This window comes from Dipodomys merriami, unplaced genomic scaffold (assembly GCF_024711535.1).
Source record: "Dipodomys merriami isolate MVZ:Mamm:240054 unplaced genomic scaffold, mDipMer1.0.p SCAF_7, whole genome shotgun sequence".
Classification (NCBI taxonomy): Eukaryota; Metazoa; Chordata; class Mammalia; order Rodentia; family Heteromyidae; genus Dipodomys; species Dipodomys merriami.
Window position 1 is genome coordinate 68,294,263 of NW_027206290.1, and position 25,756 is coordinate 68,320,018.

The 25,756-nt window shown below is 50.2% G+C and overlaps 1 protein-coding gene across 1 annotated transcript; it reads left to right on the plus strand.

Moving 5' to 3' along the window:
• Window positions 1-5,430: 5,430 nt before the first annotated feature.
• On the plus strand, window positions 5,431-25,611 carry Sdcbp2 (syndecan binding protein 2). The gene is made up of 9 exons (XM_070007758.1): window positions 5,431-5,528; window positions 15,942-16,014; window positions 17,716-17,803; window positions 18,556-18,656; window positions 20,585-20,743; window positions 21,535-21,710; window positions 21,790-21,961; window positions 24,779-24,870; window positions 25,090-25,611. The coding sequence occupies exons 2-9, from the start codon at window positions 15,961-15,963 to the stop codon at window positions 25,142-25,144; spliced, it is 897 nt and encodes a 298-aa protein (XP_069863859.1). The 5' UTR covers window positions 5,431-5,528; window positions 15,942-15,960; the 3' UTR covers window positions 25,145-25,611.
• Window positions 25,612-25,756: the final 145 nt, after the last annotated feature.

A 25,756-nucleotide genomic window follows, 5' to 3' on the forward strand; every position in this document is an offset into this window, starting at 1 on the left:
CTGTCAAGATAGAATAAGAGAAAAAGGAGTATATGCATATGTGCACAGGTTCATGCTTGATAGTACAGCATATGTCTAGAGCCAGACTGACTGGGTTCAAATCTTTTTCACTATTTACCTTGGTGATTTAAACTCTGTCTCAATTTCTTCTGTAAAATGGAGGAGGTAAGGCTTTGAAGATAGTCTCTGAAAAGCATTTTACTCAGTTCCTGGCATAGTAAGTGTTCTGAAAGCTTGGTTCATTTTACTGTCAGCCCAGAAGCCTCTTTCTCTGCCTAGGAACTGCCAGACCCCTGCCACCCACCCCAGGCTCAGGAACCCCAGCCTTCTGCTGTCAGGAGTCCATTGTTCCTGCTTTCTGGTGTCCAGCTGCTCAGTCGCAGCCACCAGGAAGGCACAGCCCAGCCTCCCCTCCTTCACTAAGCATGCTTAGCTGGGCACTACCTGCAGGTGCACCCACCCCAGATAGAAGCCATGGGTTGTAGATCCCCAGATTGCAATCTATGACTGTCTCCTCCCTGGAAAAATAGAAGACAATGGAGAAATCCACCCATCAGCACAACTGGGGGTTCAGTGGAATGGGGCAGCAACCAGGGCTTCATCTCCATCAGAGCGGCCCTCACACCTAGGCCCAAGTAGGTCCAATCTGATTTCTCAACATCCTGGTGCTTCTCCCTGCCTAACCCCAGATTGCGCTCCCACATCAGGCCAAAAGTAGGTGAAAGGGTTGGTTGGGCAGCTTTCCCAGGCTGGCAGCAGGGCAAGACCTAGATTCTGGCTTCTCACTAATGGCTGTGTGACCTGAGGCAAGGTCCTGCCAGTCTACAGCCCATTTTCCTCTAAGGGTTGCAGGAAAGCAGTGCTACTCTTCCTGGGCTGAGCTGCCCAGATCGCTGGGGCTGTCCTGGTGCTGGGTCTGTTTGTCTCATCTGTGAAGAGGATGTTCACATGAATGTGCTGGTCCCCTAGGGGGTTCTCCTGCCTTCTCATCTCTGCATGGAGGGGGAACTGGGCCAGCAGGTCCTCTGCTTGTGCTGCACAGTGCCCCTCTTCACCCTGGGGATTCTGCCTCAGCATGGTGAATTTCAGGGCCCCAATAGTCAGTCCACAGCAGCTGAAGCTAGGATGGTTTGGTATGCCTGTCCTTCTCTCCCGGTTCCTCGCCCCCCAGGCATCCTCAGTGTAGGCTCTGGGCTCATCTGGCACCTGGGATGACGATTTATGTCACCCTCCATGTATTTCCCAGGTTCCACATTCCAGGCACGTGGTGGGACCACACTTCCCTGCCCCTTTGTGATCAGGCTGAGAAGTGACAATCTGACAATGTTTACCTGTCAGAGAGACCACTTTCCCTCTGCCACACCTGATAGCCTTTGAGATGGTAGCTGCTCCCCCCCCGTCCCCGCCAATCCCCCAGGCCTGGAGGACAGACGGACACCCCTGCAGCTGCAGGAGTGCACAAGAAATAACCGTGTTGAGGGCCACAAGTGCTCAGGGCTCACTGTTGCTGCAGCATGGAGCCTGCCTTTACTAATACAAGCCTTGTAAAAGCAACAGCAAGCTAATAGGTGAGAGAGGATGTAGAGGTTGCTTTGTCTTTGGAGCCCAAATGCCCACATGGGACATAGGCACTGGGGCCCAGCAAGTACTAAGAGTGGTACTGATGTGGCTTTGGTGGGACCTAAGAAGGCAGAGTTGGGGAACATCTAGGATATTCCATCTAATTTGATCCTCAAATATGAAAACAGGTCGAGAGAGCAGTGGCTTAATGGTATGGTCTGGCAAAGAATTTTAGAATAGAACTAGATTCTTGATTACCAGGCAAGAAGACTAAAACCTGGTAAGAAGTGGGGTTCTCCATTTAGGGCTCTTGCATATTCTCCTATAGGTAGATGCCTTCAGGCCTGGGAAGGAAGAGCTGACAAGGACAGTCAGATCAGCCTAGCCAGAGCCCTCAGCACACCTGGGCAAGGGTAGTTGGACTGCTTGCTGCCTACCCAACACCCATGCCCTCCTTTCTTACTATAAGAACTTCAGTATTCCAGATGATGAGCTTTGTCTCCCAGCCTATGTGCAGCTCTGCATGGCCGTACAATTCAATCCTTAACATCCAATAAAACTGGAAGGGCCACCAAGGACATTTTTGGTGGGCTTCCTTAGCTGTACAAAGTAGAGGCCCAGGCTCCTTTGTTCAGTGCTCAGGTAAAGCCTAATTTTGCCACTCCTGGCTGTGTGGCCCTATACAAGTAAGGAGCTAGTCTCTGAATCTGGGGATTGCAGAGAAGAGCAGAGATCCTCTTCGGCTGAGTCCTAGCAGAGCACACAGCATGAAGGAGCTCCATTTCTGTCATCATTATCCCGCTGCAGCTGCAGTGACATCTGCCTGGGTTGGGTGGCACTTGCAGACTCTTTGCAGGGGGACAGGGTGCACAGCAGTGCTTCTTTGCCTAGCAACTGTTCTCCCTTCTCCAAATGGAGTGCCTCCATTTGCACTTAAGCCAGAGGACATGCTGTTTGTCACTGGCAATCAATGAAACATAGGAGACCAACATCGTGGAATGCAGCTGTGTCCCAGGCATTTCACCCAATTCCTTTAATCCTGAGACAAACCTGAAAAGCAGAGACACATGGAAATGGCAGCTCAGAAAGGTGCAACATCAGATTTGGGACTCGCATGTGACACCTCAAGTCAGAGTAGATACTTATAACTGTAGTCAACCTTTTATCCAGTCAGTTTTTACTGAGATCCTGTCATGGGCCAGGCACAGTGCTAGACCATAGAGGTAAGAAGAAGGCCACAGACAAGGCTTGGCCATGAGGATGCCACCTCATGGGGCCAGCTCCAGGGAACAGTCGCTGTGTGCAGCATTATGATGGAAGGATTCTGAGTAGCTGCTGGGCCCCGTGGGAAGGAGTGCAAGCGAGCCATGGAGACTGTTAGGGAATTGCGGCCACCCATGTTTTACATCTAGTCATGATGTTCTTGTAAAGCTTGAACAAAGCAGAAATACAATCTGGTCGGATTTCAGGTTTCCGTTTTGATTTGGAAAACATGTACCATTGCAGATCTAGCAACCAGATCTTGCCCTCAAGGAAGCGAGGATCTCACTGGTACATGTGAACAATACAAGATGGTTCTTAAGACATGGAACAGAACAGTCTGCTGGAGTTAGAGGTGAAAGTCCACGGGGTAGACATGTCCCCATTGCTGTGATTCATTCCTCCTGCTTGGTTGCAGGCTCCTCACGAGCCAGCAGTGTCTCCTCCACGAGGACCAGGGCAGGCTCTGCCACGCAAGGCTGGTACAGTCTGCCCGGGCACATACAGGGCCTGTGACGTGGGCCTGCTTGGCCTGGCACACAGCCCCGATACTCACTCCACCCAGAGTGGGTGTGCTGTCAGACCACGTGGGACTGGCCCAGGATACATGTCCTGCTCCCTCCCCAGGCACCAAGCATCACAGGCACCTTGTCCAACCAAATCCACCGGGAATCCTCCTCCACTGTTTAGTGTGACTTTCACCTGACTTATTGGGTAATACATGGAATTTTTTTTTTTCAAAATTTAAGAGGCACTAAAAATGTGCTATAAAGAGAAAAATCCGTCAGGTGCTGATGGCTGTAATCTGAGCTACTCAGGAGGAGGCTGCAATCTAAGGATTGTAGTTCAAAGCCAGCCCAATTAGGAAAATCCATGAGACTCTTATCTCCAATTAACCACTAGAAAACCAGAAGTGAAGCCGTGGCTCAAAGTGGTACAGCACTAGCCTTGAGCAGAAAGACTCAGAGATAGGGCCCAGGCCCTGAGTTCAAGCCCCATGACCAACAAAAAAATAAATCAAAAATCCCTTTCCACCCCAACACAAAGTTCCTTGATTCTCCTAGAAGACAACCAGTCAAATGTCCTTAGAAGAACTAATGTTCTCCTTCCTTACAAAAATGATAAGCAAGAACTAAAACATGTAAGAACATTAAAAATCACAACAGAAAAAAAATTTTTTTTTAATTTGCTGGATACCGGTGGCTCACGCCTGTAATCCTAGCTATTCAGGAAGCTGAGATCTCGCTGGTCAAAGCCAGCCTGAGCAGGAAAGTCTGTGAGACTCTTATCTCCAATTTACCACCAGAAAACCAGAAGTGGCACTATGGCTCAAGTGGTAGAGGGCTCACTTTGAGCTGAAGAGCTGAGGGACAGCGCCCAGACCCAGAGTTAAGCCCCATGACAGACAAAAGAAAAAAGAAAAGAAAAAATTATTACCATGAAATATTTACAAAAATAAAAACTGAGAAATTGGGCTGGGAAGGTGGCTCAGTGGTAGAGCACTTGCCTTGCATGCTTGAGGCCCTGGGTTTGATTCCCAAGCACTACCTAAGAAAAAAGAAAAAAGCCAGAAGTGGCGCTGTGGCTCAAGTGGTAGAGTGCTAGCCTTGAGCTGAAGAGCTGAGGGACAGCACCCAGGCCCAGAGTTCAGGCCCCACGACCGGACCAAAAAAAAACCAAAAACAACTGAGAAATTCATTGTTGGCTAGAGTGACATTGCAACAGACAAGGCTTGCTTAGCATGTGAAGGCCTTGGGCTCCCTCCCAGAACCTCCAAGGGAGGGAGGAAAGCTCTCTTCCAGCCCCCCATCCAGAGCTACAGGTTTGGCATTTGGGCACACATCCTCTTAGAGTGTCTGTAGTATACATCACTTTGAAAACAAAACAGAAGAGCAAACAGTATCGATTCTTCCATTGTCTCATCAGTATCTCATTCTCTATGACGTAAATGGTTTGAGATTGTCTACAGATGATGACTAATAGCCAGTTCACAGAGACATACAGGCATGTGGGATTTCCACAATGTCCTCACTGGAAGACTTCTTCTACAGGAAATGCTAGGTCCAGTCTGGCTACTTTTTTGTGTATGTGTGGGGGTCATGAGGCTTGAACTCTGGGCCTGGGCGCTGTCCCTGAGCTCTTTAGTTCAAGGCAAGCACTCTACCACTTGAGCCACAGCGCCATTTCTGGTTTTCTAGTGGTTTACTGGAGATAAGAGTCTCATGGACATTTCTGCCTGGGCTGCCTTTGAACTGTGATCCTCAGATCTCAGCCTCCTTAGTAGCTAGGATTACAGGCGTGAGCCACCAGTGCCCAGCATATGGCTACTTCTTAAGCCCCAGGTCACCTAACTAAAGGTCCTCCTTGTCCACTCAACAAGTATAGCTTCCAATCTAACTGCACATTTCCTTGAGAGGCCTAGAAGCCCTTGTTCCCACCCCCTCAGCAGTCAGCTGGGCAGGCTAACTCTACCTTAAGACCTCAACTAAGGCAAAGGCCTCTGGTGGGTGTGGTTTATTTAGCCTTGTTTATTTAGCCAGCGGGCCTGACCTGAGCCCAACCCAGTCCAAGGTGAGTCACCTGAACCAAAGGCAGGCACCACCCCTTCCAGATAGGAACCCAGCTGGGCCAAGAGCCATCACCACCTTCCAGAGGGAAACAGACTGTCTTGGCAGCAACTGGAGGACACAGCAGCACCTGACTTGCAGGTAAGAGAGGCCTGTTCTGTAGCTGGCATTGGTTGAGTTCTGCTCTTGCCCGGTCTTCTCTCCTTGTCCCTACCCTCCTGAGACTTCCCAGTGGTCTCCTTTCAAAGTGCTTCCTTCCAGGGGTGCAGTGTGAACTGGACTTTCCTCTCCTCTGAACCCAGCCCCAGGCCTGGTTTGAGGGCTACCTTTTTTTTTTTTTTCCGTGCTCCAGCTTCTATTCTGGCTTCCCGTCTGTTTCCCAAACATCAGCAAGGGGCTTATTCAATGAGAGCTAGGCCTTGGCACTCATCTGCTGCTCATCACAAGATCCTGGAGGTGACAACCACTCTCACGTCTTAAAATAGGGTTATCAGCCTGGGTGAAGGGGGAGCTGCGGGCAGACACAAAGAGCAGGGAGCCCAGGCCTCTGCTTGTTGCTTCTTTCTCTCTGAAGCAGATTCTCTACTTTAGCAGCGAGGGGAAATGTGCTGGGGAAGTGGGCTAATGTCCTCACCTCTCTTTGACCTGGAGACCTCTCAGGAGGCTGGATGTTGAGAAGGAAAATGAGGGATTAGGACCTGTCCCCAGCGCTGGACGGGAGCGTAGAGTGACCCATCCTGGCTGCATCCCAGTTAGTAACCTCCCATCTCCAAACCAGTTAGGGACCAGATAAACTGAAGGTTGGCCATGGCTCCCACTCTGCCACCCAGAATCCCCCAGTGGCTCCCACGGCACTGGAGGAAATGCCCAAGTCCTCAGCCCCCACATGCCCTAGCACTACTTTGCTGGCTTCCTCCACTGCCACCTCCTCTGAGCAGCTGACTTTGGTCAGCAGGTGCTCCCACCTCGGGGCCAGTGGGAGTGCAACCAGCTGGTGCAATGCTCTCCTCCCTACCCGCCATTCAGATGCCCCCATCCTCCACGAGGCTCCTCTGGTCCCCGACGCTCCCTGTTCTCCATCTTTTGCTTCCTTCTCTCCTCAGTGCTTAACAGCTTACCAAGCCATGGAGCTCTACATTAGTAATCTCCTTCCTCTAGGACCCATCCTTTAGTTCATACCTCACTCACTGCTGACCCCGAAAAGGCTACTTGGGAACAGGGGGACTTGGGGAATATGTGATGAGCGAATAGCTGTTACTGCCTTTCATAAGGTCGATACTGTGTGAATGCTTTCCATACAGATCTCTTTTTTTCAAACAATCTGCCATACCCAGATAACTGTGATGCAAGTCTATATTATAAAAGAAGTGACATCCAAAAGGGGCAGTTGATCTGAGCCTACTCCAGCCTCCCTCTAAAGTCCTTGTTCCTGCCCTGCCTCCCTGGGCCTTTGTTCGGCAACATCTGCATTTCTTGAAACCCACAGCTTTTCCCCAGTAGGCAGGCAGTACATCCCTAGGTGGTGGGAGGTAGGGTTGGGGGGGGGGTATACACTGGTGGCCTAGCAACAGCCTCTTCCTTTCAGACTCAGCAGATCATGGGGCTAATTTGGCCTTCCAGGAGCTGTTCCCCAATCAGGCTCACCCACACTGTCCTCCCACACAGCCTTCTGAAGGCTGGGTGAGTTGTCCACAGGACAAGTGGGAGTCTTGGAGCTTCAGTTCTTCAGAACAAAGTGTTCTTATTCTAGGTTCAGGTGGGGGCTGAGGACCCTTTTTCAGCCCTGTTCATCCAAGACCCTGCATTATTGTGGGTGTGGCTACTGCTCAGATCAAGCAGTCTAGAAGCTCTGGGGTAGAGATCTGCAAAATAGTGGGGAAGAGGAAGATTCCTGGGGGAGGGGTGGGAGAGTTAGGTGGATGGTTTTCTTTCAGGAGCGAATTCATCACAGGAAGCCATTAGCACCTAACTGAGTAAACTCTTCCACCATCATACTGTAGGAGCCAGGCAGACTTTCCATCTACCTCATCAGGGCTATGTTTTCTTCTCCCTTCCTAGGCCAGTGTTATTTTTCAAAGGTGTTGCTACTAACCAGTTATAAATACAAGATGGAATGGGAAGAATGATTGTATCTAGATTTTTGGGTTTTCTCTTCCCTCTACTTTCCTTCAACAAACAGTAACTTAATACCTACTGTGCCAGCACTGTGCTAGATACTCATATAACTGAGTGGCAATTTGTGACCAGTGAGGATAATGCCAAATTTATCATACCATAATGGAACTGCAATCTCCCTCAAAATGTGGGAAGCATTGCTGTGTGGTTTTGGGGTATGTGTGTGTGAGTTAAGGGCCAGTACTAGGCTTTGAACTCAGAGCCTGAACACTGTTCCTTAGCTCTGTGTGTGTGTGTGTGTGTGTGTGTGTGTGTGTGTGTGTGTGTGTGTGTGTGTGTGTGTGTGTGTTTGTGCACACGCCAGTCCTGGGGTTTGAACTCAAGAGCCTGGGAGCTGAGTCCCTGAGCTTTGTTGTTGTTGGTGGTGGTGGTCGTGGGGCCTGAACTCTGGGCCTGGGCGCTGTCCCTCAGCTCTTCAGCTCAAGGCTAGCGCTCTACCACTTGAGCCACAGTGCCACTTCCAGCTTTTTCTGCTTATGTGGTACTGAAGAATCAAACCCAGGGCCTCATGCATGTGAGGCAAGCACTCTACCACTGAGCCACCTTCCCAGCCCCTCTCTGAGCTTTTTTTGCTCAAATCTAGTGCTGTACTACTTTGAGCCATATCTCCATTGTTTCGGTGCTTAAGAGGGAAAAAGAATCTCACAGACTTTCCTGCCCAGGCTGGCTTTGAACTGCAATCCTGAAATCTAGCCTCCTGAGTAGCAAGGGTTACAGGAGTGAGCTTCTGGCACCTAGCTTTATTCCTTAGCTTTTTTGCTTAAGGCTAGTGTACTACCACTTGAGACACAGCTCCACTTCTGGCTTTGTGTTCTTCAAGGGGCTTAAACTCAGGGCCTGGGTTCTGTCTTCTGGCACCTAGCTTTATTCCTTAGCTTTTTTGCTTAAGGCTAGTGTACTACCACTTGAGACAGCTCCACTTCTGGCTTTGTGTTCTTCAAGGGGCTTAAACTCAGGGCCTGGGTGCTGTCTCTGGGCTTTTTTCTTCTTTTTTTTCTCAAGGGTAGTGCTCTATCATCTCTACTTCCAGCTTTTTAGTGGTTAATTAGAGATAAGAGTCTTTTGACTTTCCTGTCTGGTCTGGCTTCAAACTTCGAACCTCAGATCTCAGCCTCTTGAGTAGCTCGGTGATACTGGTGCCTGGTGAAGTCAGTGTTTAGGAGCATTTGTGAAATGATGAATGGGTACTCAAGATATTCTGGTCCAGATAAAGGAGGCTCACCCATCCTTGGAGGGATGTGTGTGTGTCAGTGTGGGATGAATCAGAAGGAGGTAAGGATGACATCTGTGACAGAGGGGACAGCACCTGTCAAAGCATGGCAGCATGAGCCAGCAGGTTGAGTTTTCAGATCAGCAAGTCATTTGGAATGAATGAAATGCTTGGTGAGTGGGTGAGGTGAAATGTGAGACTTTACCAGAGCTGTCATGAAACCTGCAATGCCACTGAAGCTTGAGATTCATTCTGGTAAGAGCCAGGCATGGCATCAAAGGGAGGGAACGGCAGGAGCACAGGTGAGCTCCCACATTTGTGGCTCAATCTCCTGGGTGTGGTGTGGCTGCAGTGAAGGGGCAGCACAGGGGGGGAAATCTTTCAGGATAATCTTCTGGAGGTAAATAAATATCCAAAAGGTAGACTCTTGAGGTCTGGTCTCCCATAGCTGCAATGGCACATTTCACGCAAATGAGGAGTACATTTTCCATCCTTCACCGACAGTCAAGATGTTTTGTCTTTCTCCAGAAGGCTTCCTTCTTTTCCCTGTCCTTTTTTTTTTTTTCCTGTACCCCGTAGACTCAATTACCGGATTCCCTTATCACTGGCAGTGGGTCTGATTTCACCGTGGGAAGTGATCTGCCCAGCCAAGCTCGATTCCCCTTCTTCAGCAGCAGGAGCCTGATCTGCGTGGGGTGGGTGGAGAGGGGCGGTGGGACTGCAGCAGGTCCACTGAGTCAGGAGTCAGACCGGGCCTGGTGGCTCACGCCTGTAATCCCTGGAGGCGGAGATCTCGGGTTCGTGGTTCGTAGCCAATGCGGGCAGAAAAGTCTGTGAGGCTCTTTTATCCCAATTAGCCACCAAAAAGCCAGACGTAGAGCTGTGGCTCAAGTGGAAGAGCGCTCGCTTTGAGCAAAAAGCAGCTGGGGGACAGGGTCCGGACCCTAGCCACACTGGGGGGGGGGGAGGCAGAGAGGGAGGGGCCTCGCCATGGGACGGTAGCGAGGGGAGCCCCCCTTGCCGGTACCCGCAGCCACGCGGGGAGGCGCCGCGCACCCCCTTCTCTCCGCCTCGGATCGGAATCGCTGTCAGCACCCAGCGGCTCCACCGCGCCTGCGCAACCCCCAGGCGGCGCCTAGAGGCCAAGGGGGTGGGAGCGTGCGGCCAGGAAGGGGAAGGCGCGGAGCCCGGCCCTCCCCGGCTGCTTTCCCTGCAGAACGCTTGAGGCTGGATGGAATCTGGCAACCCACCTAGCCACGCCACCCCGACGGCGAGGAGTCCACCATTGTCATTACCGCCGTCCCGGGGCGTCCTGGGAGCCTCGCGGGCTGAGGCCGCGCGGGAAGCGTACGCACACTCTAGGGGTGCGCATGCGCCCTGGTCGCCGCTGCACGCGGGAGGGGTCTCTGCGCAGGCGCCGTAGCCCAGCAAGCCGATGCAGCTCTTCTGCCGGGTTGGGTGGCTGTGATTTTTTTTTTGGGGGGGGGGGAGGGGAGGATCGTGTGACAGGTGGCCGGGTGTGGAGGACCCGCGGTTCGGGGGCACCCCAGTGCATGCAATATGTGCCTGATTGCTTCCATTTCTCCAAGCTAGCACTTGAGGCAGGGAGAAGGGGCGGGTTTGTCCTGGTACTGAGTCCTGCATGGTTGCCTCTGGGTAAAAAAAAAAAAAAATCGAAGGCAGATATGATGGTGCACACCTGTAATCCTTGTATTTGAGAAGCAAGGGCAAGAGGATCATGAGTCCGAGGCCAGTCTGGACGACATAGTGAGACCTGTCTGAAAACAAAAACCCAAATCAATGGTACACCTCCTTTATAAAGGAGAAATGAGAAAAATGACGGCGGTCTATGGTAAAAGAAAGAGCATTGCGCGATCTATAATAAAAGACTGTGCATGCCCTTGTGAAAGCTTGGTGGATTTCAACTTCTCTGTGCCTAGCTTAGGAGTTTAGATGTAATAGGAGGCACAACTGAACTGAACTTTACTGAGAATTTACATTTGGCTTCTGAGTCAAAGGGTGCATATGTTTGTCTATTAACGTGGAGTCACTGTGACAGCTACAAACGATGGTAGATATGAGTGGGCGTGCTGTTGTGACTCACCTGTGAGTCTGCAGTGATTTTCTGAAATCATGAAAAAAAACATAACCTCCCTTTGTTGACTTGGGTACATGTATTTCTGCAGAGCAGCATATATGAAAACCAGAAATGTTTTGTTATACTTATATACAACATATAAGCAGGGATTTTTGGGGGGGGTCTGTCCTGGGGCTTGAACTCTGGGCCTGGGCGCTGTCCCTCAGCTCTTTAGCTCAAAGCCAGTGCTCTACCATTTGAGCCACAGCACCACTTCCGGTTTCCTGGTGGTTCACTGGAGATAAGAGTCTCACGGACTTTCCTAGCCTGGGCTGGCTTTGAACACCAATTCTCAGACCTCAGCCTCCCGAGTAGCTAGGGTTACAGGCATGAGCCACTGTACCTGGCAAGCAGGGATTTTTTTTTTTTTTTTTTTTTTTTGCCTGCTTGCTTGCTTGCTTTTCTTTTTCTTTTATTCTTTTTGGCAGAACAGTTAGAGATTATACAGGATAGCAGGCAATTAGAACTGTCCTTTCTGTTACAAGAAGTCCATATCTAAATGCTGGCACTGTTACTCTAGCTAGTGAAAAATCAAAAATGCCCACACAGGAAATCTACTGATTTATTCACATCACAACTTTGGCCAGTTATATGTGCTCTGCATCGTCCAGTGAGCAGAAATAGTGTTGGAGTGTGTTAATATTCTCCCCACCTCTGGTCCTCAGCTCCATCCAGTCCTGAGCTCCTCCTTGCCCTAGAGTTCCTGCTCTACAGCTGGCCACTCCCTCTCTCCACCCAGACCTATCTGAGCACGCGCCTACCTCAATACCTGTCCCCAGTCCTACCTGCCACTTGGATAGGGACAGGTGCCACATGCTCCCGTTCCAGGAGATGTGGCCCCTCTAATAAACCTTAAAATATTTTTTGTCCTGTGCCTGCTTGCCTTCTCATGGTCCCTGGGGATGATCATGAAGGATTATACAGACTGGACCTAGCCCTTGCCCCTATGAAGTGGGGTGCAATGTGAGAAAATACCCAGTTATGAATCACTTAATCTGATAAATAGTTGACAGTAGATGCACTACAGGCCAGTTCTGAATACACAAGAACCATCCAGCTGGGCAGGGGTCACTTGGCCTGGAAAAGCCAACCCGAGTAATAGTACCTGATTGGGATACAGAGGGGAGAGCTGTACTGCACAGAGGGACCGGCACCACCCCTGGGGCACTGTAGACACTGATGAATGACGGCTGGATGATTAGAGGTGACACCTCTGCAGGAAGGAAGACATTCTCCACTCTACAGTGAACCACTACAAGGCAGGGAAGACCGGCTCCCTGACACCCCTCCAGCAGGGAGCCTGGCCCCCATTTAGGATCCGGAAGTGTTGAAAGGGCTCCAGTCTAGAGCAGCTTCTCAGAAATGTCCATCCTAGAGGGCAGCTGCTCGGGGCTTCAAGGTTAGAAAATGGAGGGTCGATGTGGCCTCTTAGCTTCCTATTTGCTGTTACTGCATGAGCCTGCTGGCCACGCATATCTCGGTAGATAGTTACTGCTGAGCACTGTGCCAAGATTTTTTTTTTTAAGTCCCTGAATTGTACACTGAGGAAAAGTCCCCAAGCAAAGGGGTCTCTTCCTCTTACCGGCCTGAAGGAGGTTAGGGCTGGACGCCCTCCTTTGGAAATCCCTGTCTCTGGATGGTCATTTCACCACAAAGGTCAGCCTTGGGCAAGGATCTGGAACTTGCTGCCTCAAGGAGCCAAAGCAGGTGATGTAAATCAGTGAAGGTCTGGCTGGATCTTTGGAACTGGAAAGTCAAGGTTAGCCTCATGTGATTTCTGCCTTTTCCTTGCTGCCACTTTTTTTTTTTTAATATATAGAAGTTAGAAATGAAGAATTTCTTCTTCCCAATTTTTTAAATATTGGCATGGATTCAAAACTAAAGAACAAAATGAATCTGGGAGAGGCTCATGAAACATATTTGGACTTCTGGTCCTTGGTTTCACCCTAGGAAGTTCTGAAGTCTTAGAATATCGGAGTTTTGCTTGATGAGATTGCAAGTGGAAGTCTAAGCCAACTGCTTGAAGTCTGCCAATATTACTGCCTGGCCTCCATGCTCAGGGCTGGCTCCTCTACAGCCAATGAGAAGGCTCAGTTTCTGTCCTTCTGGGACTGCCAGTGTAATGAGGCAGTGGGCCAAGTAGAGGAAACTGCAGAGGTAGTGAATAATCAACGGGGGGCAAGGACAGGAGGTAAGGGATAAGGGGAGCCCAGATCACAGCAGGCTTCCTGCAAGAAGGGCCCTCTGATCTGAGACTTGAAAATTATTAGGGGTTAGCAAGAAACAGAGAACTAGAGGAAGGAGAAAATAATATTATCCAAATATCTGAAAGTAGCTCATTGTAACCAGGGGTTGGGAGAAGGATAAGTGGCAGGAGAGCCAGGCTGTACTTGTCCACAAGTGTCACTGGGGGCTTAGACATCAGTGACTGCCTGGGAGTGAGAGACCATGGAGAGTGGTGGGAAATAGGTGTGGTGATACCCACCTGGAATCCCAGCTACAGAGGGAACTAGCTACTTTGAGTTCAGCCTGTACCCGGCCTAGCAAAACCCTATCTCAACAACTAAAAAGAAGCTGGGTGCTGGTGTCTTAACACCTGTAATCCTAGCTACTCAGGGGCTGAGATCTGAGGATCAAGATTCAAAACCAGCCTGGGCAGGAAAGTCTGTGAGAGTCTTATCTCTAATTAACTACCAAAAAAAAAAAAAAAACCCAACAAACAAAACAAAACAAAAAGCTGGAAGTAGAACTATGGCTCAAGTGGTAGAGTACTAGCCTTGAGCAAAAAAAAAAAAAAAAAAAAAAGCTCAGGGACAGCCACCAGGCCCTGAGTTCAAGCCCCAGGACTTGTACACACCAAAGAAACAAAACTAAAAAATAAGAGACCAGGGTGAAGGTGCAGTGTGTGTGGGGAGGGGGTAGTGATTGTGTGGCCCAAGGGGTAAGGAATGGTGGGGTATGGGGCACCCCCGGGGTCTGCAGCTACTCATCTGTGCAGCAGTTTCAGTTCAGAGGGCCCCAAAACTTCCTATTTTTCAAGATCAGTGGGACATTAGATTATTACCCACAATACCTTGAGACTGGCACTTAGATCACTCATTCAAACTTAAGGTCTGCAAGGTCAAATACAATCTTGTGGGCAATCAGATGCAATCGCTAGAGGAAGCAGGAAGCCCTTGTGGCCCCTTTTTGGTAATGTAGGCTAGATTCAGCAAGCAATGGGGAGCCACTGAGAGTCACCGAGCACAGAGTCATCACCCTGGCTTTACCCTGGGAAAGACCTGATGGCTGCCATCTAGCGAGCAGCAAGAAGGGCGACAGTGACCGATTTGGTGTGGGGATGTTGTGGCACTAGAGAAGGACAGGGAAGAGAGGGGTTTGATGAGACGTAGAGGCACAGTGGGTGTGGGAAGAGGAGCTCATCAGCTAGGCCAGAGGGGACAGAGGGACAAGGAGCAGTGGGGCATGGATGTCCTGCCAGTCACTGGGGAGATGCCAAGCAGAATTGCTCCTGGAGAGGGGACGGGACTCATCCCCAGCCCTGCTTCCACCGACTCGGCAGCCTCGGCCACCAGCAGGCATTCCTTTGTTACATGCACCTTTCACGTGGGCACGTGTCACAGGACAGTTGACAAGTGCAAGGTGGGAGGCTGCCCTGAGCCTATCCCGGAGGGAACAGACCTCTCTGGAAAGCCTGTCCAACTGAAGCTAAGGGTGAGCAGGAGGTGGGCAGGGGCATCTAGCTAGAATGGATTGTCCCAACAAAGGGCAGGAGGTGTGAGAGCCAGGGGTGAGTGGGTAAAGGGAAAGAAGCTCGAAAGACGTCTCGGAAGGAAAGACGTGAGGGAGGGAAGGAGGGAAGAGGGAGTTGCTTAGGAGGTAACAGTCAGAACCTGTCTGGGCATCTTGCTGTGGGCTCTATTGATTCAGTGCTCAGCATTAGTAATCTAGACACTGGTAGCTCCTGCCTGTACTCCCAGCTACTCAGGAGGCTGAGATCTGAGGATCGTGGTTCCAGGCTAGCCCAGGCAGGAAAGTCTGGGAGACTCTTCGTTCCAATTAACAAGCACAATAATGAAAGTGGCACTGTGGTTCAAAGTGGTAGAGCGCTTGCCTTGAGCTGAAGAGCTGAGGGACAGCGCCCAGGCCCAGAGTTCAAGCCCCACGACCCACAAAACAAAACAAAACAAAACAAAGTGGTAGAGCACTAACCTTGAGTAAAAGAGCTCAGAGACAGTGCCCAGGCCCAGAGTTCAAGCTTCACACACAAAAAAAGAAGCCTGTAAGCATTAGTAAATGTTCACAGCACCCCCTCTGCCTGTAGGTCCCCCTTCATGTGGAGCAACACTGTTGAATTTTAACCCTGCCCCAGCTTGGTGGGATTTGAGGTGCTGGAGCTAGAGCTCAGGGCTCCGGCATTTAGGCAAGTGCTCCACCATGAGCTACCCCGCCCCGTGCACAACGTTTCACAAGTTTCCATGGGCCTTCACTTCAGCTAAGATCCAGAGCTGTTTTGGAAGTATTCAGTGGCACTTACATGCCCAAAGGTGGATGGAAGGTGGGACTGGAGGATTCCCGTGTCATGCTGCCTGTCTGATTTATTAAGGTCTGACCCACTCGGGGTGATGGATGATGCTGTGCAGACCCTCAATCACCTAGGGCTGGCAGGCAGCTACCCAGTTTACAACGGTCAGGTTGGATTTGGGGCTTGAGTGATCAGACCTCATTAGCCCATCTGACTTTTATTTAACACAGGGTAGGGAAGGTTGGGCCCATGACCTGCCTGTCTGGCCAGCCTGTGGCCCCTGCACCTCCATTCTACAGCCCAGAATCAATGCAGTGTGTTGTGTATAAACCTCAAGCAAGAGAGCCAAACAGACTGACTCTAAATCCCAGCTCTTATGTGTAAAGTGGGATGATGAACCCTCACAGTGCTCTGATGCATCTCAAGTGGCAGGAGGTGGATGTCTATGCATCCTCTCGGTGGCTGGGGGTGGCATCCTCATCTCTCCTTACCCTCTCCATTCTGCAGGGTGTTTCGAGGAGCAGCCATGTCAGCCCTGTACCCGTCTCTTGAGGACCTGAAGGTAGACCAGGCGATCCAGGTAAAGCTGGCAGGCGGGTGAGCTGTGTTGCCTGGCAGTGGCCTTGGGGTTACTGCAGGCTAACTAAGGGAGATTCCTCCTGGTGGATGGGGACCCTCAGCAGCCTCAGAGACCCTGTCCTGCCCATCCCTGTCCTGACACTTTCTTTACAACCCTGCCCCCACACCCAAGGGCCAGCTTCCACACAATTCCAGCCCAGCAACCTGCAGCCTTCCCTCCTCCCCACAGCCTTACAGTTCCAGAGGACTTTGAGAATTCGGGTATTCCACTGAGGCCTTGGTTGGAGGTGGCTTTTGACACCTTGGCTGCTGTGAACAGTAAATACATGGTCTTGACCTTAGGAGAATATCCTCTAAGAAAGAGGCACATCAAAATACACACACAGCTGGGTATAGTGGCTCACACCTGTAATCCTAGCTGCTCAGGAGGCTGAGATATGAGGATCAAGGTTCAAAGCCAGCTCAGACAGGAAAGTCAGTGAGACTCTTATCTCCCATTAACCTCCAAAAAGCCAGAAGTGGAGCTGTGGCTCAAGTGGTAGAGTTTTAACCTTGAACAAGAAGCACAGGAATAGTACTCAGGCCCTGAATTCAAGCTGTAGGACTGATGTGCACATGTGCACATGCACACATACACAGTACTTTTTGTTGTTGTTGTTGGTCAAGGGGCTTGGACTCTGGGCCTGAGCACTGTCCCTCAGCTCTTCAGCTAGAGACTAGTGCTCTACCACTTGAGCTACAGTGCTACTTCTGGTTTTCTGGTGGTTTATTGGAGATAAGAGTTTCACAGACTTTCCTGCCCAGGCTGGCTTTGAACCACGATCCTCAGATTTCAGCCTCCTGCGTAGCTAGGATTACAGGCATGAGTCACCCAGCACCCAGCTACACAACACTTTTTAATTGACACAGGGTTATTATGTGCATTTGTGGGGTGCACTGTGACATTTCAGTGCACTTATAATCAATGTGCAATGGACGGTGAGGGTGAATGGCATATTCATCACCTCAGACTTTTTTTTTTTTTTGGTGCTGGTACTAGGGCTTGCTCTCAGGGCCTGGAAGCTGTCCCATAGCTTTTTTTGCTCAAGGATGGTCTCTAACATTTGAGCTACAGCTCTACTCTTGTTTCCCTCCTCCCCTTCCCTCCCCCTAATTAACTAGAGTCTCCTGGACCTTCCTGCTTGGACTGCCTTTGAATGTCAATCCTCAGATCTCAGCCTTCTGAGTAGCTAGGATTATAAGCATGAGCCACTGGTGCCTGGCTATCATTTCTTTTTACTGAGAACATTTAGAAGACTCATTGTTAGCCATTTTGAAACATTCAATTATTTATTGTCAGCCATAGTTACCCTCCTGCACAACAGAACATGAGAAGCTAGCACTCTTCTCCAGATACAGTGTCCATCAACTGTCCTCTCTCCACCTGCCCCCTCCTTTCCAGCCTCTGATAACCATTTCCTTTTTTCTTTTTTGAGACCAGGACTTTAACTTGATATCTGACACTTTTGCTCACTGGCTGGCACCTTACCACCTAAGCCACACCTCCAACTGCCTATTTCTCTTCTATTAATTTTAAAACTTCTTTTAAAACAGCATGTATTCATTAATTAATAGCAGAGGAGTTCACTGTGCTATTTCCATCGTGCACATAATGTGCTTTGGTCTCAGCTGCAGCTAACTGGCACTCTTTGCCCTTTCCCAGGCCCAGGCCCAGGCTCAGGCCAGAGCCTCACCCAGGACGCCTGCCCTGCCCGCCCCAGTCCCAGAGGCAGCCACCCGGCCTCCTTCAGGTGAGCCAGCCTCAGTGGCCACGCCCTGACACCCCTTGTTGTGTCTGACAGCGCTGGAAGGGACTTGGAGTCTCCCACTCACAGGGCTGGGCTGTCCCTCTTCACCCTCACCTGAAGATGTGCTCTCTCACCTCCGCTGGACACTTACTTCTGAACCTGCAACTTTGTGGGCTCTGCATACACCTGTCACTCGCCAGAACCCTTTGAGGGGATACTGGGAAAAGTAGTGAGGCAGTAATGGCTTAATTTGGGGCACCTGGCCACATGAAGCGACTGGGATGTTTGTGTGGCTCCTAGAAGTGGTCTGGGCACTTCTAGAATCCTGATTGGTGATAAAATCTTGAATTCAGGACCCTTCTTCCCCTCCCCAGTGTGCTGCACCCTTGGTTCAGGGGCCCTTGGCTTTCTAATGGCCTGTGAACTCCTTGAGGTCCTGCACCTGTGCCATGTCCGCTGTGTGGCTGGTAGAAAGTCGCTGAATTCAGTGCTACAGTAAGACACAAGGGACTCCATGTTCCATGCTGCTGGAACAAAAGTAGTTCCTGCACCCTCACACACACCCCTGTACCTCAGACCTTCTGCAGAGATGATCCACATCCTCAGAGAGCTTGAGAAACAGGATACCAGGGAGAGGGGTGGGGTGGGGGACACAGTGTTCTTGAGAGCGAGCAGTAGCCCTGGGCGCCCGTCTTACATGGAACATGCTGGCTAAGGATATGCCCTCAGGTGACATCTCTCTTCCTCCTCATTAGTTTTGTACCCAAACCTGGCAGAACTGGAGAACTATATGGGTCTTTCCCTCTCCAGCCAAGAAGTCCAGCAGAGCCTGCCTCCGACTACAGAGGGTGACAGCGTAGGTACCCCTCATTTCCAGCCTGGGGTGGGCCCTGGATGTCCCCATCCTCTTCCTCTTGTGGGTCTTGGTGGGGATTTCACCATTTCGTATCATCTCTGCCCTTTGATCTGTGGTTTCCGGCTGCTGGCTTGACCCAGCTGGACCAGGAGGGACAACATTGAGCACCACCAGACTGCTGTCAGACTGTCTTCTTAGGTCTGAGTCATCTTAACTCTCCTCCTTGAACCTCCCAGGGATTATAGATGGGTACCACCCTGCCCAGCTGGTAATTCAATTTGAGGAAAGTTAACAGATTGATTGTTGATTTTTTACTTCTTCAATTTATGGATACAGAAAGTCTCTGTGTTTTAGATCTTCTTTGTTAAGGTGTAGCAGTACTTTGTCCATATTTGACATATAATATATTTTACACATTTTCTTAAATTTATACTTATTACCCCCCCCCCCCATTTTAGTAATTATAAGTGGTATGTATTTTTATTTATTTTGCTGGTCTTGGGGTTTGAACTCAGGACCTGGGTGCTGTCCCTGAACTCTTTTGCTCAAGTCCAGTGCTCTGCCACTTTGAGCCACAGCTCTGGTGGTTAATTGGAGATAAGTGTCTCAAGGACTTTCCTTCCTGGCCTGGGCATAACCTCTATCCTCAGATCTCAGTCTCCTGAATAGCAAGGATTACAGGCTTGAGCCACCAGTATCTGGCTAGTCTGTGTTTTTGTTTTTGTTGTTGTTGTTTTTTTTTTTTTTTTTTTTTTTTTGTCAGTCATGGGGCTTGAACTCTGGGCCTGGGCGCTGTCCCTCAGTTCTTCAGCTCAAAGCTAGCACTCTATCACTTGAGCCACAGTGTCACTTCCAGTTTTCTGGTGGTTAATTGGAGATAAGAGTCTCACAAACTTTCCTGCCTGGGCTTTTTTTGAACCTCAATCTTCAGATCTCAGCTTCCTAAGGATTATAGGCATGCGCTACCGGCACCTGGCTCCTTGTGTATATTCTTAAACACATTTGAGCTTTTATACAAAAGAATATCATGCTTTATGCTTTATATCTTCTATTGATATTCCATTGCTAAGATTTAGACTATTGCTAAGTGTAGTTAGAATCTGGCTGGTCTGTGCTTTTAATTTCAGATGCATTTGGGTTTGGTGGTGGTAGTGTTGTTGTTTTTGAGATGAAGTCTCACTGTTGCAGAGGCTGGCCTTGAACTCCAGAGTTCAAGTGGTCTTCCTGACTCAGCCTCCCGAGTAGCTAGGACATGCACCACTGTGTGCAGAACCATTGATTTTTTTGTGTTGACCTTGATGAGCTCATTTATTAAATCTAGAAATCACTTTGTAGACTGCTTAAGATGTTCTACTATACTGCCCTTCACCTAGGGAGGACAGCTATATTTCTTTTCTGTTCCATATGCTTTTTGTTTCATTTTCTTGCCTTATTGCATTGGTTAGCTATTATAGTCTTGTGTTTAATGTGAAGGTGAGTCTGGGCATCTTGTTCTGAATCTGATAAGGGAAATTTTGTTAACTTTTACATTATTGGATTAATTTTTTTCCAAAACAAAAATTGGATCAAGTAATCCCTCCTTTTTTCCCTCTCCCATTGATCACTATTTACTATGAAATCATGTTTCTATTGTAAAGTCATCTTTTCTTGATGCTAATTTCCCACACCCATACCCCTTTTTTTTTCTGTAACCAGTGAGGTCCCCTTTCTGGTGACCCTTTTTCTTCCATTTTGTAAGGGAGTGACTTTGTTGCCCTCTAGTGGCCTCGTGAAGTCAAATTCCCCGCAAGCCCATTCTGCTTCACAGCAGAGAAATATGTGGTACCCAGGAACTGTGGCATCCCACTTTGCCCATCCTTACCCAGACCCCAGGGACCCCTAAGGCATAGCCCCAGGACCCTGGCTCACCTGTTCCCTGGTGTCCGCAGATGGTAGTTTCTGGCCCCTGGCCTGGCCAGGTGGTGGCCCCTTTGTCCGGGAACAACCTGGGCGTGCGTCGTGCAGAGATCAAGCCCGGGGTGCGTGAGATCCACCTGTGCAAGGATGAGCGGGGCAAGACCGGGCTGCGGCTGCGGGCCATCGACAAGGTAGGCCCGCTTAGGAGTCCCTCCAAGGGGGTGGGCCTCCTTAGTGCTGTATATCGCCAACCACATCCAGTGGTCCGGCTTTGGGTCACCATCACCCTGCAGGCCAGGACTGGAGGTCCAGCAGGGGCCTCCTCGCCAGGGGCCGACAGCCTTGTCCACAGTAAGGAGGGTGCAGAGCAGGCCTTGTAATCCTGAGACTCCCAGGCAGCAAATACCCTGCACCTGCCTCTCCTGTGCTCCTGATGCCCAGAATCTCCTCTTCCCGATTCCCCAACTCGCAGGCTTCCTGAGACTTTATTTTTGTACCAGTCCTGAGGCTTGAACTCAGAGTACTGTCCCTGAGCTTTAGTGCTCAAGGCTAGCACTCCACCACTTGAGCCACAGCTCTACTTCCATTTTGGTGACTAACTGGAGATAAGAGTCTTATGGGTCTTTCCTGCCTGGGCTGGCTTGGAATCGTGATCCTCAGATTTCAGCCTCCTGAGTAGTTAGGATTACAGGGTGAGTCATCAGCCACTGGCTTGCTTAGGACTTTATAGACAGTAACAGCCAAGAAAGCCTTTGTGAGAGGCAGTGCAGTAGAGTGGCTTGGGGAGGGGCCACCTGGCTGGTGTTGACCTTCTGTTCTTGTACAGCCTGTTATGTTTCCTTCCCGAGAAAAACACTCAAGCATCGGGCCAGCCCTGCACACGATGGTCCTGTCACCCCACAGGGGTATGGGGGAAGCAACCGTTGGTTGTGGTCTGAGCTCAATAGCCAAGGGTGCTGATTCTGGGACCCTGCTTCCCTAGGGGCTTTTTGTACAGCTGGTCCAGGCCAACACCCCTGCCTCGCTGGTGGGCCTGCGCTTTGGGGACCAGGTCCTGCAGATTGACGGGCGTGACTGTGCTGGCTGGAGCACAGACAAAGCCCACCGAGCGATGAAGAAGGCATCAGCTGAAAAGATTGTCATGGTTGTTCGGGACAGGTGAGTAGCCAGGCCCCAGGGTCCTCTCAGCCAGGCACAGCCACACTCCTAGGCCAAGCTCACTGTCCCTCTCTTCCAGGCCATTCCAGAGGACGGTCACCATGCACAAGGACAGCTTGGGCCATGTTGGCTTTGTCCTCAAGAAGGGGAAGGTGGCGTCGGTGGTCAAGGGGAGCTCTGCAGCCTGCAATGGGCTGCTGACCAACCACTATGTGTGTGAGGTGAACGGGCAGAACGTCATTGGGTTAAAGGTAGGTTGTGACCACACACTGCCACAGATAGCAGGCACAGGGAGAGGTTGGGGTAGCACGGCTTTTGTCCGCACAGGTTGCATGGGCAGTGGGCCCCACCCAAGCCACAGCTGCCCCACGCTAAGGTTTCAATAGGACCTGCATCCAGCACTCCGTCACTAGCACAGAGAGGGACAGAAGGAGGGGTGTGGCTACCTGTGTGAGGACACAAATAGCTATTGGTTTTCTCGGTGTGGTACTTCTAGTTGCACACTTACCCCCTGCACGCAGGGTTTCTTTTAGAAATCTGGTTCTTTGTTCAAGGGTGGTGGGGTAAACCTTACCTTTTTTTTCATCTTTGTTGGTCATGGGGCTTGAACTCAGGGCCTGAGCACTGACCCCTGAGCTTTTTCCCCTCAAGGATAGTGCTCTACCACTTTCAGCCACAGCACCACTTCTGGTTTTCTGGTAGCTAATTAGAGATAAGAGTCTCAAGGACTTTCCTGCTCAGGCTGGCTTTGAACCATGATTCTTGGATCTCAGCCTCCTGAGTTGCTAGGATTACGGGTGTGAGCCACTGGTGCCCAGCTCATGAATTTTATCTTTGGAAAGTGTTCTAGGAGCCATGCTATTGACGTGGAATGCTTAGGATGCCTTCCAGGACAGCAAAAGTCATGTGGTTTTGGTCTTGAACAAGTGGGAGTGGTCTTATTTATTTTGGTGATACTGAGGTTTAAAGTCAGGACTTCACACTCACTTGGCTTGTTGCTTGCTTACTCAGCTGACACTTCTACCACTTGAGCCATACCTCTAGACCTACTGGTTATTTTGGATATGCAATCTACTGAACTTTTCTGGTCTAGAGCCATGGTCCCTTGTATTGCAGCCTCCAGGGTAACTAGGTGTCTAGGCAGGTACCATTAGTGCCTGGGGAGAGCGGCTTTATCCTGACTTGTTGCCTCTTGGACTGAGAGTTTTTTCTTTCTTTTTTATCCTGGTTCTGGGGCTTGAACCAGGGGCTTTTCCTTAGCTGTTTTTTTTTTGCTGCTCAAGGTTAGTAGTCTTCCAGCTTTGAACTGGAGAGAAGAGTCTTTCAGACTGTGAACTGGGAGCCTCAGATCTCAGCCTCCCGAGTAGCTAGAATCACAGGCATGAACCTCCAGCGCCTATCTCTGAGAGCAATTCCTAATCTCAGATATGGGGTGGAGTGAGAGTCCTTCTCTTGTGGCTGTAGGCTTAGTGGTGTGGAGCAGGACTCCTCCAGCAGATGTGGCTGGGTGGTTGCCTATCACTCCACAGCTGGTACCAACCATTCCTGCCATGTGCTTCACAGTCTCCCCTACCTTGTCCTGGTAGCTCATGACCATTGTGATCAGGAAGTCCTTCCTATTATCCGTCTAAGAGGATCCTTCCTGCTATGTCCTTGGTCTTTCACTGGACAATCCAAAGGAAAACCCACCGGACTTTAAAAGTTGAGTCAGCAATACCAATTGTGAGCAGCCAGAGTGCTGGGCTATTCCATTGAAAGGAACCGATTCTGCTGCTGTGTTTCTGTCATCCCATGGATGGTTCAAGGCGTCATCATGAGCTTATCAGCTGCTCTACCAGAGTAAAGCAGAGGGATAAAGCTTGTCCCTTTACTGAGTCGCTCAGATAGTTGTGCTTTTTTTCTTTTTGTCGGTTGTGGGGCTTGAACTCTGGGCTTAGGCACTGTCCCTGCGCTCTTCAGCTCAAGGCAAGCACTGTACCACTTGTTTTTTTGTTTTTTTTTTTGTTTTTTTTTTGTCGGTCGTGGGGCTTGAACTAAGCACTGTACCACTTAAGCCACAGTGCCACTTCCAGTTTTCTGATTTATTGGAGATAGGCGTCTCATGGACTTTCTTGCCCAGGCTGGCTTTGAACTGTGATCCTGAGCTCAGCCTCTTGAGTAGCTAAGATTACAGGTGTGAGCCACCAGCACCTGGCTAGTTGTGCTGCTTGAGATCACTCAACTTCCAAAGTATGTGTATGTCCTCTCCCTGTGGTCATCGCTAGTCCTATCTCCCATATGTAAGACAAGGACACTCAACCAGATTACATCTACATGTCAAGGGCAGTAGGGCTTGAGAAGGACAGAGTTCTGGCCTCAGCGGTAGTGATGGGCCAGCAGGCTTTACTGGGAGACTTTTAGATTGTTCTTTCACAATCTCAGTGGCTTCTGCGGGCTTCCTCTCTCCCAGTCAAAGTTTTCTTACTGTTGTGGTTGTGTCGTTCATGGGGCTTGAACTTGGAGCCTGGATGCCATCCCTGAGCTCTTTTGCTCAAGGCTAGCGCTCTACCACTTTGAGCCATAGTGCTACTTCTGGTTTTCTGGTGGTTAATTGGAGATGAGAGTCTCATGGACTTTCTTGCCTGGGCTGGCTTTGAACTGTGATCCTCAAAGTTAGCCTCCTGAGTAACAAAGATTATAGGCATGAGCCATCCATGCCCAGCTCTTGAAGAAGCATTTGAGGAAGACTATGTGGCTGGCTCAGTGTGTGCCACTGGGTTGTTATTCTCTTGTGTCTTGAGCTACAACCCAAGTGTGACAGGGCCCAGGGAGGTGGTGATGCTGTGGGCCAGGTCACACAGCTGACCTCGAAGGGGACGGTGGGGTGTGCCATGCTCCTGGACACTGAGATCCTCAAGCAGGAGATGCATGGCCTTGCTCCAACAAGATCCTACGTGCTCCTCACCTGACAGCCCTAGGAACGCAGGCAACCTGGCCTCTGTAGGCAGTTGTCCATGGTGTTGAATAGCAGTGGCCACACTGACTGGCCCTTGGCTGTCAAGGTAACCATTCACTCACCTTCTTTGTAGGACAAAAAGGTCACAGAGATTCTGACCACTGCTGGAGATGTCATCACCCTGACCATTATTCCCACAGTGATCTTCGAGCACATGGTCAAAAAGTAAGACTGCACCCCCACTCTACCTTCCCCTCCTCCCAGCACCTTGGCGCCCACCTGCCCCTCCCTCCAACCCTGCCCCTCCTCCCAAGGTGGCTTCAAGTGACTACTTAGAAGTAAGAGGCGAAGATAATCCCCTGGGTTGTACCTGCTCTGGGGTGGGGAGACAAGCGGGAGAAGGGGCTACCAGTTTCACGCCACTGTCTCCATTCTTCCATCTAGGCTGTCCCCAACGCTGCTCCACCACACCATGGACCATTCCATCCCAGATGTCTGAGGCCACTAGAGGACATCTTGGGTCTCCCTTCTCCTTGCAGGGAAGGGCAGCTGTCCTCAGATGACAGGCTGCGGCTGGCCTGCTGCCAGAGATCCAGGGTTTGAAGTGGGGGGCAGTAGTGTTCCAGGTGGGTGGACATCAGATGGCATGAGTCTGTCCTTGGGGCCTTGACACCCTAGCTGGGCCCAGGCAAGGACAGGGCAGTGTCCCCAAGGAGCCATTCTCTGTGCTGTTTCCATGCAGAACATGCAGGTGGGCCTGCCCAACACTCTTGTCAGAGTTGTGGCTGGGTCCCTTTCAAAATTCTGCCTCTACCAGGAAAAGCAGCTACAGGATTTGAGAGAGCAGAAGTTATGTTCTTTGTGAGAATGTTAAAATTTTCCTTTTATCACTGTCACAGACTGCATATATACAGAGTTCGCACCCTTTACTGTATTTTAAATAAAGATCTTAAATATCATTCTGTTCCCAAAGCTATTGAAAAGTTCTAGAATTCTCAGTCCTGTGACATGCAGTAGAGCTCCACCCCCTGCGTTGGTGCCAGTCTTGGGGCTTGAACTCAGGACCTCAGTGCTGTCCTTGTGCTTCTTTTGCTCAAGGATAGTGCTCTAC